The following is a 14,419-nucleotide window of genomic DNA, read 5'->3' on the forward strand; positions in this document are numbered from 1 at the left end:
TGACTGCTTTCGTCCGTCATCTGGACAAACACGCTTCCATGTACAGATGCAAAAAAAAAGATTCAGGGTTCATATTTTGATATGCACTTCACCCATCCGTCATTCTTGCGACCCACAACTTCCTGTCCTCGCAGCAGCAACATACTTTCGGATCTGGACCGCTTCTCCCATCGCTTTTTCATTCTACCGATCATCGCGTACCTATCCAACACCACCATCCCCCTTGCAAAGCTTCTTCAAGCTCCAGCTAGGCCGTTGATCGGCCCAAGCAGGGGCGCGGGTGAATTGGGTCCCGATCCCTTCTTCTTCAACGTAAGCGGGAAGGGGTAGTCGTCGGGCTCTTCCTCCTCACTGTGGCATACAAATGTCAGCATTTTGTCAACAAACAAGCTTGGGAATGTTCAACGTTCAACGTACGGTAGTCTCCAAGCGATATAGTCCTCGGTGCTCAACCCCTCCTTGCCTTCCTGCAGCGACGCGAAGTCACCGGGCGTCATCATCCCCGATCGATCTCGAGGCGATCCCGGCACGGACAGCGGTCTGGAGATCTTCTGTTCGGTACCTCCAATAAAGTCGTCGAAGTCCTCGGCATCGGTGAACGAGCCCGGGTAAGCTCGTCGCAGAGCAAGTTGTCGCGCCTTGACGTACTCCATACCCATGCGTTTCCAGTCCAGAAGGTCGCTCAGTCGCTCTGTACGATTGCGCTGGTTGATACGCTGTCTCCGGCTCTTGTTGGCAAATTCGTACATGTAGTCCGTTAACTGGTTGACGGATTCGTCGACGCCCTTGGTGCGTCGGTCCACGATATAGATACCATAATCGGACGAATTCTCAATTAGTTCTTCCATGTAGCACCCAAAGCCGGAAAGGTTGGTGGTTATGGAAGGAACGCCCATGACGGTACACTCTGCCGGGGTGTAACCCCATGGCTCGTAGTAAGAGGCGAAGACACCGAGGTGCGTACCCCGGACGAAGTCATCGTAATCCAATGACAGGACAGGATTGGCCGAATTCAAAAATTCGGGGTGGAAGATAACTTTTACTCGGTCGTGGGAGTTGTTGAACAATTGAACGCGACGAAGCTGATTGAGCACCGGGTCTTCCGAGTCACTTACCATGTTGTGCGTAACGATCGGTGGAAGGCCATGTCGTTTCATGGCAAATATCCTACGTCGAAGTATGACCCGGTCGCTAGGGGTGATGAGTTCTTTGTCATCTGGCATGGGGTCGCCTTCCTTCCAATGAACAGCCCTTTCGAACAATCTGCGGCCGATGCCTCGCTCGATGTTGGAGACCGTGTCGGCCAGCGACTTGGTGACTGCTTGGCCCTTGAGTGATTCAACTGAGAGAGAAGTCGTTTGCGCAGGCATGATCAGGAACGCGACGATGGTTGTCTTGGTACCCGAGTTCTGCAAGCGGTAGTTCAACCTGGCCAGTGACTCGATGAACATATCCACGCCTTTGTTTCGATACTCATATCTTCCTGCGGTGAAGTAGTAGAGTGTGTTCTCCAGGTCAAAATCCAGTTGGCCATAGAAGTGTCCACGCACAAACTCATGAATCTTCTCTTTCTGCACCGAGTGGAGGTTCTGAAACTCGTGCACTGCGGAGAATTTCTTAACATTGAGGCCGTTGGGCAAGACCCCATCAGGTTTTCGTTTGAGCAGGTGCTCACTCTCGAACGCGGTGATATGGGAGACGGTCGTGAAAACGTCGGCGGAATGGGCAGATGCGCGCTCTATGCAGTATCTGTGATAAATTCCACGTTTTCCCGCCTCGGCATCGACGTCGAAGTATTGCAGATTATTGTAAAAGTCGACTGAGCCCGCGCAGAGGTATCGTCCGAGAAGGGTGGCATGGGTAGTAAAGATCGTCGTGAGATCCATCTGGCGCTTCTTGGTTAACGGAAGGGCGACTCCAGCGAGCCATTCGTGGAAGTGAGCGATGACTGCGCGGTCCGTTTCGCGTGAGATGAACTGCAAAGTGTCAGAGTCAACAGCCTAGTGTCTCACGGCAAGCTCGTACCTCGCCCAAGAACCAGGCCACCAGATAGCCGAACACAATAGCTTCATTTGTTTCGTTATCCGAGGCAGGCGAAGGGATTCCAGCTGCGGACCACAGGTCGCCCTTCCACTCGTCCAACCATCGATACCCTGTTCCGGTGTTGATGAGGAGGACCCGTGGTGCACCTTCGATCAGCCATCGACCGTACATGAGCTCAATACCACGTTCTTGCATCGATTCGATGGTTTGCCGAAGAGGGCCGGCCGGGGCTTCTAGGGTCTCGACTTCGACGGCGGCCTGCGAAAGTCAATTTGAAACTCGATGCAAGGACAAATCAGCTTACCGAGTTCTTATTGAGAGGACCAATGAGTGTATATCTGTCGCCATATTCTGCTGTGGTGACAGGTGCTTTGGACTTGAGCACTGAGTAGATACCACCCACTGTTCGGAATCAGCACATGCCACCCTGTACAGTGAGAGAATGCCGGCCATACCTCGATTTGCGACCTCGGTTGCAACTTCAAAGAGCAGGTGGTTCTTTATGTCTCTCTTCTTCTCCATGTCGCCGTTCATCTTGTCGCCTCCCAAGTGCTTTTGGGCGAGAAAGTCGGCGTTTGTTGACGAGGGAAGCTGGAGATGAATGCCTACCCCACAGGAGTGCAGAAGCTTCCAGACGGGTTCGAGAGCTATAGAGCGCTGTGCTGCAAGGTCGAGGACCAGATGAGGAGTCGCGCAGCTATTAGATGGCCTCGGTCAAATGATCTCCTGAGGTAAGAGAAAAACCAGGAGATGTTAAATGAAGAAGAGATGCTGGCAGAGACAATGTCCAAAGCGGACCTGAGAAATTGTGGCAGGGTTTGCCGATGGTAGCGATCTGCTGGAGTGGAGGCAAGCAACAAAAGCTCCACTGCAGGAGTCGAGCTTGTGAATTTGTTGACTCGGGTGTCTCAGCAACGAAAATGCAGAGCGGCAAAATCTCAGATGCAGGCGACAACTATGAAGATGTTCCGACGGCGCAGCTGCTCACAGGAGCGTTGAGCACGGTTGAATTATTATTTGTCGTCGTACTCCGTACCACCGAGCTCCTACTGACGGCATGGTGCCCTCGGTGTAAAGTCATGCCACGGGTAATTAAAGCTCTCCCAGACAACTGCAGCTCTGCTGAGAGCCCAGCATGCGCAATGCACAATGACGGCAGGCACGTCATTCGGTTTCTGCCTCCCAAATCGAGCTTAGACGGGGCGCATCTCGGTGGGCTGTCCCCCATTTCTTGTCCACTGCCTCGCCTATGATTGAAGGAATCTCACCCCCAAGCATGCACTCCAAGCTGGTGCCCCCCGCATTCTCAAGCCCATTCTCACAAGGAAATTTCAGATGCTGGTTGCCATGCTGACTATCGCCGTTTTCCAATCACATCGCAGTTCCCGCTGCCAACCAGCCTGCAACACCCGTGAACACCCCCCCAGCTCGGCGTCGCTCGTCTCATTCGGCGACATTCGAGACCAAATCGCAGTTCCTCCATCTAGGGGTATAAGATCAGACTATTGAAAGTGTATTAGTGTGTCAGTGGTGAGCACTTGCTCAGGGCACTGCCGCAATTCCCGCGCCTCTGAAGCTGCAATGGTAAATCTATCTGTTGGCGACTGACGCTCACCATGTGATCACCGCAATACTGACGGACCTGTTACTCCACGTTACAGACATGGGAGCCGGGTTCTGGCACGCGATGGAGATTTGCCGTGATCTCGTTGCTATGTTGTCTTGTTGCTGAAGTGTGCGGTCAGACACAGGAGATTCTCAATGGCTCCAACAAAAGACCGAACATCGTCTTTATCTTGACGGATGATCAGGATTTGCACATGGACTCCCTCTCATACATGCCTTTCCTGAAGCAGCATGTAGCTGATCGTGGTACATCCTTCCGGCGACATTACTGTACTGTCGCCCTATGTTGTCCATCCAGGGTAAGCATGTGGACGGGCAAGGCTGCACATAACACCAATGTGACAGATCTGCATCCTCCATGGGGTGGATACCCAAAGTTTGTGAGTCAAGGCTTCAACGACGCCTACCTGCCCATATGGCTACAAGATGCTGGTTACAACACATACTACGTCGGCAAGCTGTTCAACGCTCAGAGCACGTCCAACTACGACAAGCCTCACGCAGCAGGGTGGACGGGCTCAGACTTTCTGCTCGATCCGTATACGTACGAGTACTACAACGCGACCTTTCAGCGAGATCACAATCCTCCAGTCAATTATCAAGGCGTGTATTCTACAGATTTGGTGGCGGAGAAAGCGCTTGGGTATCTAGACGAGGCACTCAAAGAGGACGATCCGTTCTTTCTGACCATTGCACCCACAGCGCCCCACAGCAACGTACACATCGCAGATGGTGTAGCAGAACAGTCGATGCCACGGCCGGCCAGCCGCCACAAGCATCTCTTCAAGGACGTCAAAGTACCTCGGAGAGCCAACTTCAACCCGGACAAACCCAGTGGTGCTTCGTGGCTTCTAAACTTGCCTTTGCAGAATCATACCAATATGAACTACAACGACGAATGGTATCGCAACCGACTCCGCACACTACAGGCCGTCGACGAGATGGTTGACCAACTGGTAGGCCAACTGTACGAAGCAGGCGCCCTGGAGAACACGTACATCTTATACTCCACCGACAATGGATACAGCATCGGGCATCATAGAAGGCAGCCCGGGAAGCAGTGCGCCTTCGAAGAAGACATCAATATCCCTCTTCTGGTTCGAGGTCCTGGCGTCCCACAGGGTCATCGAACAACAATCGTGACATCGCACGTGGACCTTGCACCCACTTTCCTCAGCTTAGCAGGTGTCTCGCATGGGAAAATGGCAAAGTACGAATTCGATGGCACTCCGGTCCCATTGCAGCTGGAGGACTTGATTCTTTCAGAAGAATCTTGGCCACAGGAACATGTCAACGTCGAGATGTGGGGCATCATCCAATCCGAAGGTAAACATGGGTTCGTCCTCTACCCGAATCATACGTACAAAGCTCTTCGACTCCACGGGGATGGTTACGACCTGCTGTATACGGTCTGGTGTAGTAACGAGCACGAGCTATACGACATGACCAAGGACCCGTGGCAGATGGACAATGTCTACAGCGATGTATCAAGAATGTATACCATCGGTATACCCACCGCGAGTCTCAGAGATGAGATCTCACCATCGGTAGGTGTCTTTTCCAACTGCAACATCACCACGACGATCTCCCATCTCATCTCCCGTCTCGACGCGCTGCTGTTGGTGCTTAAGACCTGCAAAATGGACGAATGTCGGTCTCCCTGGTCGTCACTGCATCCCACAGGAGAGGTGCGGAACCTTCGAGACGCCCTTGACGCGCGCTTCAATGAGTACTATCACGAGCATCCGAAAGTGCGGTATGAGCGGTGCGAGAGGGGTTACATCCCGGAGAGTGAAGGTCCAATGTGGGATGGCGGCATGTCCTTTGGGGCCATGGAGCATGAAGTTTGGGCTGGGGCCTGACTCGGTAGCATCGAACCGCTCCGCAGAGTGTCCATGCCCCAATGCCAATGTCTAAGGTGGTATTCCTCCTGGAAGGACACCTCAGACGCCGTACCTATTTACTCCTTTTGTAAATCTTTGCGAGGAATGTCTCAAACACCCCCTTTTTGAGACCTTCACTTTCGTCCACTGCCGCCATCGACTGCCTCAGCTCCCCAACTCGCTTCTCTTCATACTCCTGGTATCTCTTCTCCAGCTGAAGTTCATTGTACAACTCCTTCACCTTGGCCTCTTTCCCATCGTCCTTCTGCCCGTAATTCTCGTCCAGCAGCTTTCGCTGCTCGGGAGTGACTATCTGCAATGCCTGATTAATCAACCATCCACACTTGTTGTCCTTGATGTCGGTGCCGATCTTGCCAATCACAGCCGGATCACCAAACGCGTCGAGGTAGTCGTCTTGAATCTGGAAATACTCGCCCAGCGGGATGAGGATGTCTTCAGACTGTTTCAGGTTCTTGGGTGTTGCCAGTCGCAGATAGTGCAGCGCCAGTGCCACGGGAAGGTAAAACGAATAATACGCGGTCTTGTAGATGACAATGAAGGTATACTTTGCCATGCTGAAGTTGCCAAGGTCGACATTGTCTTCGGGCGCCGTGATCAGATCGCACAGCTGGCCCAGTTCGGTCTGCCAGGTAACATCGTGGAAGAGCTCAACCAGATCGAGGTAGGCGGGGTGGCCACGGAACCGTTTCTTCAGGATGAGATAGATAGACGACTCCAGCATGAAGGCATCGTTGATGGCGATCATGCCCACACCCGGCTGGCGGTACCAGCAGGGCTCTCCGCGTCGGGTGATGCTCGAGTCCATGATGTCGTCGCTCACGAGAAAGAATGCTTGGAGCAGTTCGGTGAGCCAGCCCAAGGTTGCAAGGTCTTTGAATTCTTCGGCGGAAAGAGGGCGCCCGAGCAGTTGAGAGGCCGTGTCCGGCACAGACATGCCTCTGTTGAGCTTGCCCGTCGGCGTGTTCGCATTGAGAGACTGTCAGCAGGGTTAGCTGGGCGGGCTTGTGCATGGCTTGCGGTGAGAAGCAATTACTTTCTCGAACCATTGTAGCGCATTGTCGGGCAGATTGTACTTTCGACACTCTCCCAGCAGGTCCTCGACCAGCGAGGGGAAGACGTCTGTGAAGTCTGTTCGAGTTGTCTTTGTCGCCATGGCTACCTATGATACCCAAGTGAAAGCTTCCTTGACCGACAATCTTTCAACGGATGAGGGGGAGCAGAAAACATTTTGGAGATGCGCGTCGGTTCCTGGCGGGCACGGCGGGGTCGGAGTCTGCTTCACCGAGTGGCGCCGACAACTTGTGGCTGAGCGTGGCTGGCACGCTGGGCAGGAGTTGCATGGCGCCAGGCACGTGCCAGAAGAGGCTAGCCGCTTGCGCCACTGGCCTTTGCCATGCCTCGTCAACCCGTCGTTGACGGTTGCTGTCCCCTTCTACCTCTTTCTTACTGTCGGTACAAAGATGCCTTCGCGACCCTCGACGCCTCCTCCCCAGGCTACGGCCCAGGCTCAGTCACCGCTGACCCCAGAGCAAGTGAGGAGGATCGAGATCAATCGTCTCAAAGCCAAGGCACTTCGGGAACAAAGAGATGCAGAAGTCGCAGCTACAGCAAGCCTACGGAGAACTGACTCCTCGGCCGCGGGTCAGAAGCGTTCGTACGCTACCTACTCTGAGGCTCCAGCGCCGGCGACTAACCGCGATGCCCGAAACGATATAACTCGGCCGCTCGAGGCTATTCAGCCGGCGCGCAACTTTGCAAAGTATGTCGACTATGATTTCAGCAAGATGGCGGATACAAAGGGTGGGTTCTTGACTCAAGAAGATGACCCCTACAATAAGGCCTTACATGCGGATGAAAAGGACCAGAAGCCGTCCCATCTGACCGAGAAGGAATGGGAAAGGCAGCAACTGCTGAGGTCGCTGCGAAATCGTCAAGCCGGTCCCTTCGAGCCCGGAATCACGGTCATGACAGACCAGAAAACCAAGTCGTGCCGAGAGTGTGGGACTTTGGAAGTTGACTGGAAATGGCTCGATGTGTTTAGCCTGGCCGTGTGCAACACGTGCAAAGACAAGTTCCCCGAGAAATACAGCCTGCTCACCAAGACAGAAGCAAAGGAGGATTACCTTTTGACCGATCCCGAATTGAAAGACGAAAATCTGCTGCCGCATCTCGAAAGACCCAACCCACACAAATCAACGTGGCACAACATGTTCTTGTATCTGAGATGTCAAGTCGAAGAGTATGCATTCTCGGACAAGAAATGGGGATCAGCAGAGGCGCTAGATGAGGAATTCCAGAACCGCGAGACCGAGAAAAAGAAGCGAAAGGAGAATAAGTTCAAGTCGAAGCTGGCGGACCTGAAGAAGAGGACTAGGGTGGAAGCATACCAGCGGAGCAAGAAAGGCGGCGCACCTGGAAACTTCGGAGACGATATGAGCGGGGGCAAACATGTCCATGAATTTGGCCAGCCCATCGACAATCCTGAGACTGGGTTTCCTGTCAAGACATGTACGATATGTGGGCTGGAAGTGGAAGAACTGGAACTGTAGTGTTAGCGGACTCAGGTGACGACGATACCCGAATGGATGATGAGTTATACCCAAATGTATAATAGGTCTATACCGTGATCAATACGCCGTGACGCGATTTGCGCATCTGGATCTACTCCTTGCACCGTCGGACATTGTAAACAGTACGGAGTAGTGGTTGATGAGAGGTGGACGTGAGAAAGTGGCCACTACCTTGTCGCTTAGCCGCAGTCAAGCCGCCGGGCTGGCGCTAATTGACTTCCAAGTTTGGTCGCGGCAGCTCGGCCTGCGGAGCGAAAGTTGTAGCTGCGCTCGCGCTTCGACCAGGAGACCACCTTTCGACTTGAAATCATTCAGCAGCGTGGCTGTCCACGCGACCGACCTGAGTGTTTCCTCCGTCCCTGATGACACATTGGTAGTCGTCACTGCCATTCTACAGTCTTTTATTGCCTCTCGACACCGACTTCGACCACTCCGCATCGGTGACATCTCCTCGGTTAATGACAGCGTGACCACTTTCCAGCCCTCATAGTCCACCAACATGGCTAGATGAAAGCAGCACAAGCACAGCAGCGCCAGAAAGCGCATCATGGCGTGGCAGTCCGGGCCTGGAGGAGGCGCCGTGGGAGGAATGGCTGCCGGAGAAGCGAACGGAGTGCAAGCATACACATTACAAGGTGGGAGAACCCTCCACATACGGGCTGTTATAGTACTGACGACTGCGGACAGGGGTCATGCGGTTCTTGCAGACAGAATGGCACCGACATGAAAGAGACAGGAATGCGTGGGAAATCGAGCGCGAAGAGATGAGAAATAGGATAGCCATCCTCGAAGGAGAGACGAGGACAAGCAAAGGCATGCGCGTCTCCCTGGAACGGCACGTCAAACTCTTGGAGACGGCGCTCAAAAAAGAACGAGAGAGGGCTCGAAATGCCGGTAAAGGCGAAACCGTGGACAGCCACAAGGACGCCAAAGAACTGGCGCGGGAAGAGCTGAAGGCTGCGGCTAAAGGTATGGTTTCTCACGCACGCAGTCGTCGCAGTTATTCACACACAAGATAGATATACATGCCAATGCCATCAGCCATTTCGACGCCGAAATCGATCCCGACCACCACCTAGCGCAGGGAATCCGACAAGAAAAGGAGCGCGACAAGTCCAAAGGCTTCCTTACAAAATGCTCTTCCGAAATCACGTATCACGTCTTACCGACAACCCATGTACCACCAGAAACCAACGAACTTCTCCCGTCTACCAACGGATCCCATGCCTTTCAAGGGCGACAGCCCACTCAACAAGAGCTCCAAGAGGCCTATCTACAACTGCAACAGGTCAAACAACAGCAGCATCGTAATGTCGCAATGGTAAGAGAGAATGCCGTTCAACAGCCGACGCAGTACGGAGAGCCGATCCCTATTACTCGAACGACCACCGCGATCAATAATTCAGAAATCCAGCCTGGTGTGGGAGACCGGCGAATACCCGACCAAGTCGTCCAGTCTATCCCTGTTGTGGACCCTCGAAAGAATTTCTTCAATGAATCGATGCCCGTGGTTGAAGACCCAGTGGAATCCATATCCCACAGCTTTGATGCCTATGGACAGGAAATCCCCTTGACAGATCAAACCGAGATAAGAACGAGTGACGAGCCCAAACAGGAAGTTTCTGACGGATGGGATTTTGATGATGGCCCACCAGTTTTGGAAAAGCCTGTCGAGGGGCCGCCACAAAGACCTGATACCGAACTATTCCCCAGCGCGAACCTGATACCGTCCAAATCTCCGCCTCGAGCACCAGGCTCATATCGTCGGAAGAGCATGGGTGGAAGGCGGCGCAGCGAAGGTAGCAATGACGCGAAGGAACTGGGAGTCAAGTCGGATGCATCACAGTTCAAAGTCAGGTTCGCCATGAGAGGGCACTTAGACGTCGTTCGCGCCGTCGTTTTCACTGGTGGCGGCAGTCCATCGGAGCCCGAATTTTGCACAGCAAGCGACGACGGTGGCGTCAAGCGGTGGCATATCCCGGCAACCTACACTCACAACGTTGCGCTGGGGGATGATCTGGACCGGATAGCTCATTTTACTCATCGTGGACACCTTGGAGCAGTCTGCTCATTAGCTGCATGCCCTGCATCTTTGAGCTTTTCGAGCGGCGGCCGTGCTGCCGGCGATGGATGGATCTTCTCCGGCGGCGAAGATGCTACAGTCAAGGTATGGGAGCGTGGTCGTGTCGACGCCAAAGCAACGCTCGAAGGACACAAGGATGCTGTCTGGGCTCTGTGCTGCTTACCGGGCTCAACGGGCACCATTCTTGGGGATCGTTGTTCGCAATTTGGAGGCCCCGACCGGGTTCTTCTTGTCGCTGGCGGTGCCGACGGGACGATACTTATCTGGGCTGTCAGTACACCGCCCCAGCTTACGTCGCCGCATGCTGGAAGTCGATCAGCAAGGGGCAGTCGTAGAGCCAACTCAATATCTGCGGGCTCCAATTTCCCCAGCTCGCCACAACCAAGTATAGCCAGTGCGACACCGTTCAACTACGGCTTGGTGCACCGGATAGAGCGGGCAGACAAACCAGCGCCAACATCCATTTCACCACTGGGCAATCACGGCGAGAGCTTCGTTGTTGGATACACCGACGCAAGTGTCCTCGTATTCGACACACGGACGGGCGAAGAAATCGTGGGCATGGCCAGTCAGGAAACGTACGACGGCACGCCAACCACGGGGATCAACGCCGTCGTTGCTAGCAGCACAGGCTTTGACACCAGAGACTCAGTCGCGCCCGGCCGACGCGGATCGATGGGCGAAGACGACGTCGTCCACGGTGCAACCGGGTCTGAAGGCGGAGTCGAAGGAGTGGTCATTGCGGGATACGAGGATCGATACATTCGTTTCTTTGACGCAAATAGCGGTATGGTTTCCCCCTCCCGTTCTTTTCGTCTCGACCGAGGAAACACTGATACTGACGCTCACTCCAACCAGGCCAATGCACATACACCATGCTTGCACATCCATCAGCGATTTCTTCCCTGTCATTATCACCAGACGGCAAAGAATTGGTTTCGGGCGGCCACGACGCGAGTTTACGGTTCTGGTCGCTCGAGAAGCGAAGTTGTACACAAGAGATCTCCAGCCATCGCATCATGAGGGGCGAAGGGGTCTGCGGTGTGGTCTGGAGTCCGGATGGGCGGTGGGTCATCAGCTGCGGCGGCGACGGTGCCGTCAAGGTCTTCTCCCGGACGTGATGCAGACTTGATGTTTGGCATGCATGGTTCCCCGACGGACATCACGCCCAGATGTGAGAGATACTGTATCGGTGTGTATCGATTTTTGAAGGATAATGCCATCGCCCATGACTTGAACAAATTTCTACTCTATACTGTCTTTCAAGGGTTGTCGTTTGGCTTCCCGCCCCTAATTCAGCCTCGCTCCTATTAGCCATCACATCGTGCGTAGTTACAGGAAATGTGCTCTGGCATCGGTGCCAGATCGACTAGTCCGACAGCCCACTGCGCATAGATATCTATTTAGTAAGTCCATATCAGCCGGAACTGCAGCAGAAGCAGAAGCACAAGGCAGCAGGCCCCCGCGTAGTGCCTTTGTATAAATATGTAATTAGCGTACCCCCTGAAGAATGATTCCATGAGATTACAGTCCACTCGCCACCCCTAGAGTAGTTAGTTGGTGCCTAGATGATACCGCGTCCGCTTTCTTTCCCAATCGACCGTCTAATTACATCACCGCGAGACGTTGCCTTGCCTCCAATAGAGGCGTAATGCGAAGTAGTATAGATAACATGACCAGTCCCCAGCTTCCTACACACATCTTCACGCCTCTGGGAATCAGTCCACTTAAGGGTTTCGAACATGCACGAACGGCCCGTCTTGCTAACATGTATGTTTGCCGGGTCTATGGGAGTCCACTTGGGAAGTTCAAACATCACGAACGGGCTCATCTTGCTGCATGGTTCCTCATGTATGTATGTTGCAGTGCCTAAATTATGGCTTTGGGGGCGTGATGTCGTTGATTGGGAAGGGGAGGGGGGGCGCGTCGTCCGTCAGCGCGCCCCTGCTTCAGAAGACCTATTACTGTACCCGTGGCATACCGTGCTGGAATGGATGTCTGGGCTCGAATGGATCTTGAGCGGTGGAGGGTCTGGGGGAGGGTCCGGGGGAGAGTCTGTGCTATCTTTTTCTGCTTGAGGTTGGAGAGTGAGACTGTAGTGGATCTCAATTGTGTCTGTACCCCTCTCTGTATCTCTCTCTGAATCTCTCTCTGTATCTCTCTGTGTACCTCTGCGCATGGAAACGTATCGCGTATATTTTGATTGTGCTGGATTACTCATGTTCTCACAGTACATAGGTAAGTCTGCAATCATTATGCTTCATGAATATAGATTCTTCCCGTCACTATCTTCGGGAGTCTATACGTTCTCCCTTATTACGTCTAACAATCCTTGCTCCAATACAACCGTGCCATTCTCGGCAAGGTGTCGAAACTGGAAAAGTTCCCATCGGCATTGACCCAATCACTCGTGTTCCCAGTCAGGTATTTGCCCGCCGCGGGGGTGAAGAAGCTTGTGCCGTAGACATCTACAAGCGTATCATCAGTAATGTTGGACACACTGACGTTTGCTTGGACATAATGCGGCGAGGCCGCGTAGCCCTGGTTGGTGTGAGCGATGTTATCGCCATCGTTGCCCAAGTCATCCTTGGTGACGTAGCCAGGGGTCACTACTAGTGTCGTAGCGTTCACGGGAGGAGTCGCGGCTCGTTTGTACACTCTGTCCGTCTGCATGTTCGCGAGCAAGTTCTTGGCCGAAGACCACGGCGCCGTCATGCGCAGCCAATAATTGGTGTACGGATTCGTCTGGTATGCGTTGTCTATCGTGAATGGGCCTTTGAGTAGATCGTAGCGGAAGCCTCCTGTGTTGGTCAGGATGATGCGAGGCATGTCGGTGCGATTCGGATCGACCACAACGCTCGGAAAGACGACGTTGGTCAAGTAGTGGAACAGACTCTGGTTCGAGCTAATGGGGACGCGGTCGAGGTAATAGTCTGCCGGGCTGCAGCCGAGCTTCTCAGTAAGTTCAGGGAGGCTGTTGACCGAGGCCGTGATGTTCCTGCTGATGGTCACACCCAGAGTGCTGTTGAAGGTCTGCTCATTGGTGCCCGTGTGGAACTCGAAGCTATACCGGTTAAAGTCGAGATATTGTCGCGAATAAGACAGCGTGGAGTTGAGGTACGGCTTCACACCAGGCACAGCGGATGGCTTCTGGGTGATCTTGGTGGCACTGCCCATGGGCGATTGAGCTTTTGTCACATTTTTGGGGAGGCCATCGACCGATACCCATCCTACAGTCTCGCAGTATCTGCCAGAGGCAATCCCAAGGGCAGACGAATCGAAGACTACGGCATCGCGAACGTGTCGATGGCCTCCGAAGATCTGGATAGGGGTTCTGGGATGAAATTGGCGAATGGCAGCGTATATCAGTCCCCACTCGGTCGAGTTGCGGAGGGTAATGTGTCCGGCCACCAAAAACATGTCGATGTCTGTTCTCTTGACCTGTTGCTGGAACCAAGATTGTTTGACAGCATTGCCAACAGGCGTGACAACCGTGGCATTGCTGTTACCGGTAAAGTTGAAGATAAAGGCAAACGCCATGATTCGGATGCCCTGCTTCGACTTCCAGTATGCATATCTGTTCGAGAACGGCACGGGTGTCCCTGTGAGGTTGAAGTCGACATTGGACGTAACATATCGGCCACCCCATCGTGGCGCGAAGTTGTGATACGTGTTGTTTGCGATCTCGGTCGTGTAGAGTTCATGGTTTCCAATCGACAGCAGATCATAAGGGAGTTTCTGAAAAATTGGGAGAGTGAGCTGGCCGTTGGGTGTGGTGGCGTCCCCAAAGCCAGTTCCATCGTGCAAATCACCCGAATCAACAAGCAGGAGGTCCACACCATAAACATCAGCCTTGGCCTTCATCTTCTGGACGAAATCGGCAAAGTCGCCATAGTCGGCGCTGTAGTTGTCGTCGAGCAGATGGCCCGCGAGCCAGCCATGAGTGTCTGTCGTATGGAGGAAATTGAGCTGGCCCCAGTGCAAGTCTTTGATCTTCTGCGGCGGTGTTGGGAGAGCAGCTGGCTGGATTCGTTTGCTCAGGTCGTGTCTTCTCATCAAGCCATGGTCTACGTAGCCTCCAAGAAACGGGGAGGTCCAGTCATGGTCGTCACAGGAGAATGAGGGCTGAAAGAAGGCTGCGAGAGTGAGGAGAGATGTGAGCAGCATGATTGCCCACTGGAAAGAGTGAACAG

The 14,419-nt window shown here is 53.6% G+C and overlaps 6 protein-coding genes across 6 annotated transcripts; 3 read left to right on the forward strand and 3 right to left on the reverse strand.

Moving 5' to 3' along the window:
• Nucleotides 1-236: 236 nt before the first annotated feature.
• A1O7_04557 (glycogen [starch] synthase) lies at nt 237-2,577 on the reverse strand (the record flags this gene model as incomplete). The annotated part of the gene is made up of 5 exons (XM_007758568.1): nt 237-351; nt 418-1,976; nt 2,026-2,301; nt 2,348-2,445; nt 2,499-2,577. The coding sequence occupies 5 exons, from the start codon at nt 2,575-2,577 to the stop codon at nt 237-239; spliced, it is 2,127 nt and encodes a 708-aa protein (XP_007756758.1).
• Nucleotides 2,578-3,974: 1,397 nt separating this feature from the next.
• Nucleotides 3,975-5,531, forward strand: A1O7_04558 (uncharacterized protein; the record flags this gene model as incomplete). Its single annotated transcript, XM_007758569.1, has 1 exon — nt 3,975-5,531. The coding sequence occupies one exon, from the start codon at nt 3,975-3,977 to the stop codon at nt 5,529-5,531; it is 1,557 nt and encodes a 518-aa protein (XP_007756759.1).
• Nucleotides 5,532-5,625: 94 nt separating this feature from the next.
• On the reverse strand, nt 5,626-6,726 carry A1O7_04559 (farnesyl pyrophosphate synthase; the record flags this gene model as incomplete). Its single annotated transcript, XM_007758570.1, has 2 exons — nt 5,626-6,549; nt 6,607-6,726. 2 exons carry the CDS (start codon nt 6,724-6,726, stop codon nt 5,626-5,628), a joined length of 1,044 nt encoding a protein of 347 aa, XP_007756760.1.
• A 307-nt stretch (nt 6,727-7,033) lies between these two features.
• A1O7_04560 (DNA-repair protein complementing XP-A cells) lies at nt 7,034-8,122 on the forward strand (the record flags this gene model as incomplete). The annotated part of the gene is made up of 1 exon (XM_007758571.1): nt 7,034-8,122. The coding sequence occupies one exon, from the start codon at nt 7,034-7,036 to the stop codon at nt 8,120-8,122; it is 1,089 nt and encodes a 362-aa protein (XP_007756761.1).
• Nucleotides 8,123-8,690: 568 nt separating this feature from the next.
• A1O7_04561 (uncharacterized protein) lies at nt 8,691-11,347 on the forward strand (the record flags this gene model as incomplete). Its single annotated transcript, XM_007758572.1, has 4 exons — nt 8,691-8,778; nt 8,831-9,112; nt 9,163-11,013; nt 11,085-11,347. 4 exons carry the CDS (start codon nt 8,691-8,693, stop codon nt 11,345-11,347), a joined length of 2,484 nt encoding a protein of 827 aa, XP_007756762.1.
• A 1,201-nt stretch (nt 11,348-12,548) lies between these two features.
• A1O7_04562 (uncharacterized protein) lies at nt 12,549-14,393 on the reverse strand (the record flags this gene model as incomplete). Its single annotated transcript, XM_007758573.1, has 1 exon — nt 12,549-14,393. The coding sequence occupies one exon, from the start codon at nt 14,391-14,393 to the stop codon at nt 12,549-12,551; it is 1,845 nt and encodes a 614-aa protein (XP_007756763.1).
• Nucleotides 14,394-14,419: the final 26 nt, after the last annotated feature.

This window comes from Cladophialophora yegresii, assembly GCF_000585515.1.
Source record: "Cladophialophora yegresii CBS 114405 chromosome Unknown aczIN-supercont1.3, whole genome shotgun sequence".
Taxonomy (NCBI): Eukaryota; Fungi; Ascomycota; class Eurotiomycetes; order Chaetothyriales; family Herpotrichiellaceae; genus Cladophialophora; species Cladophialophora yegresii.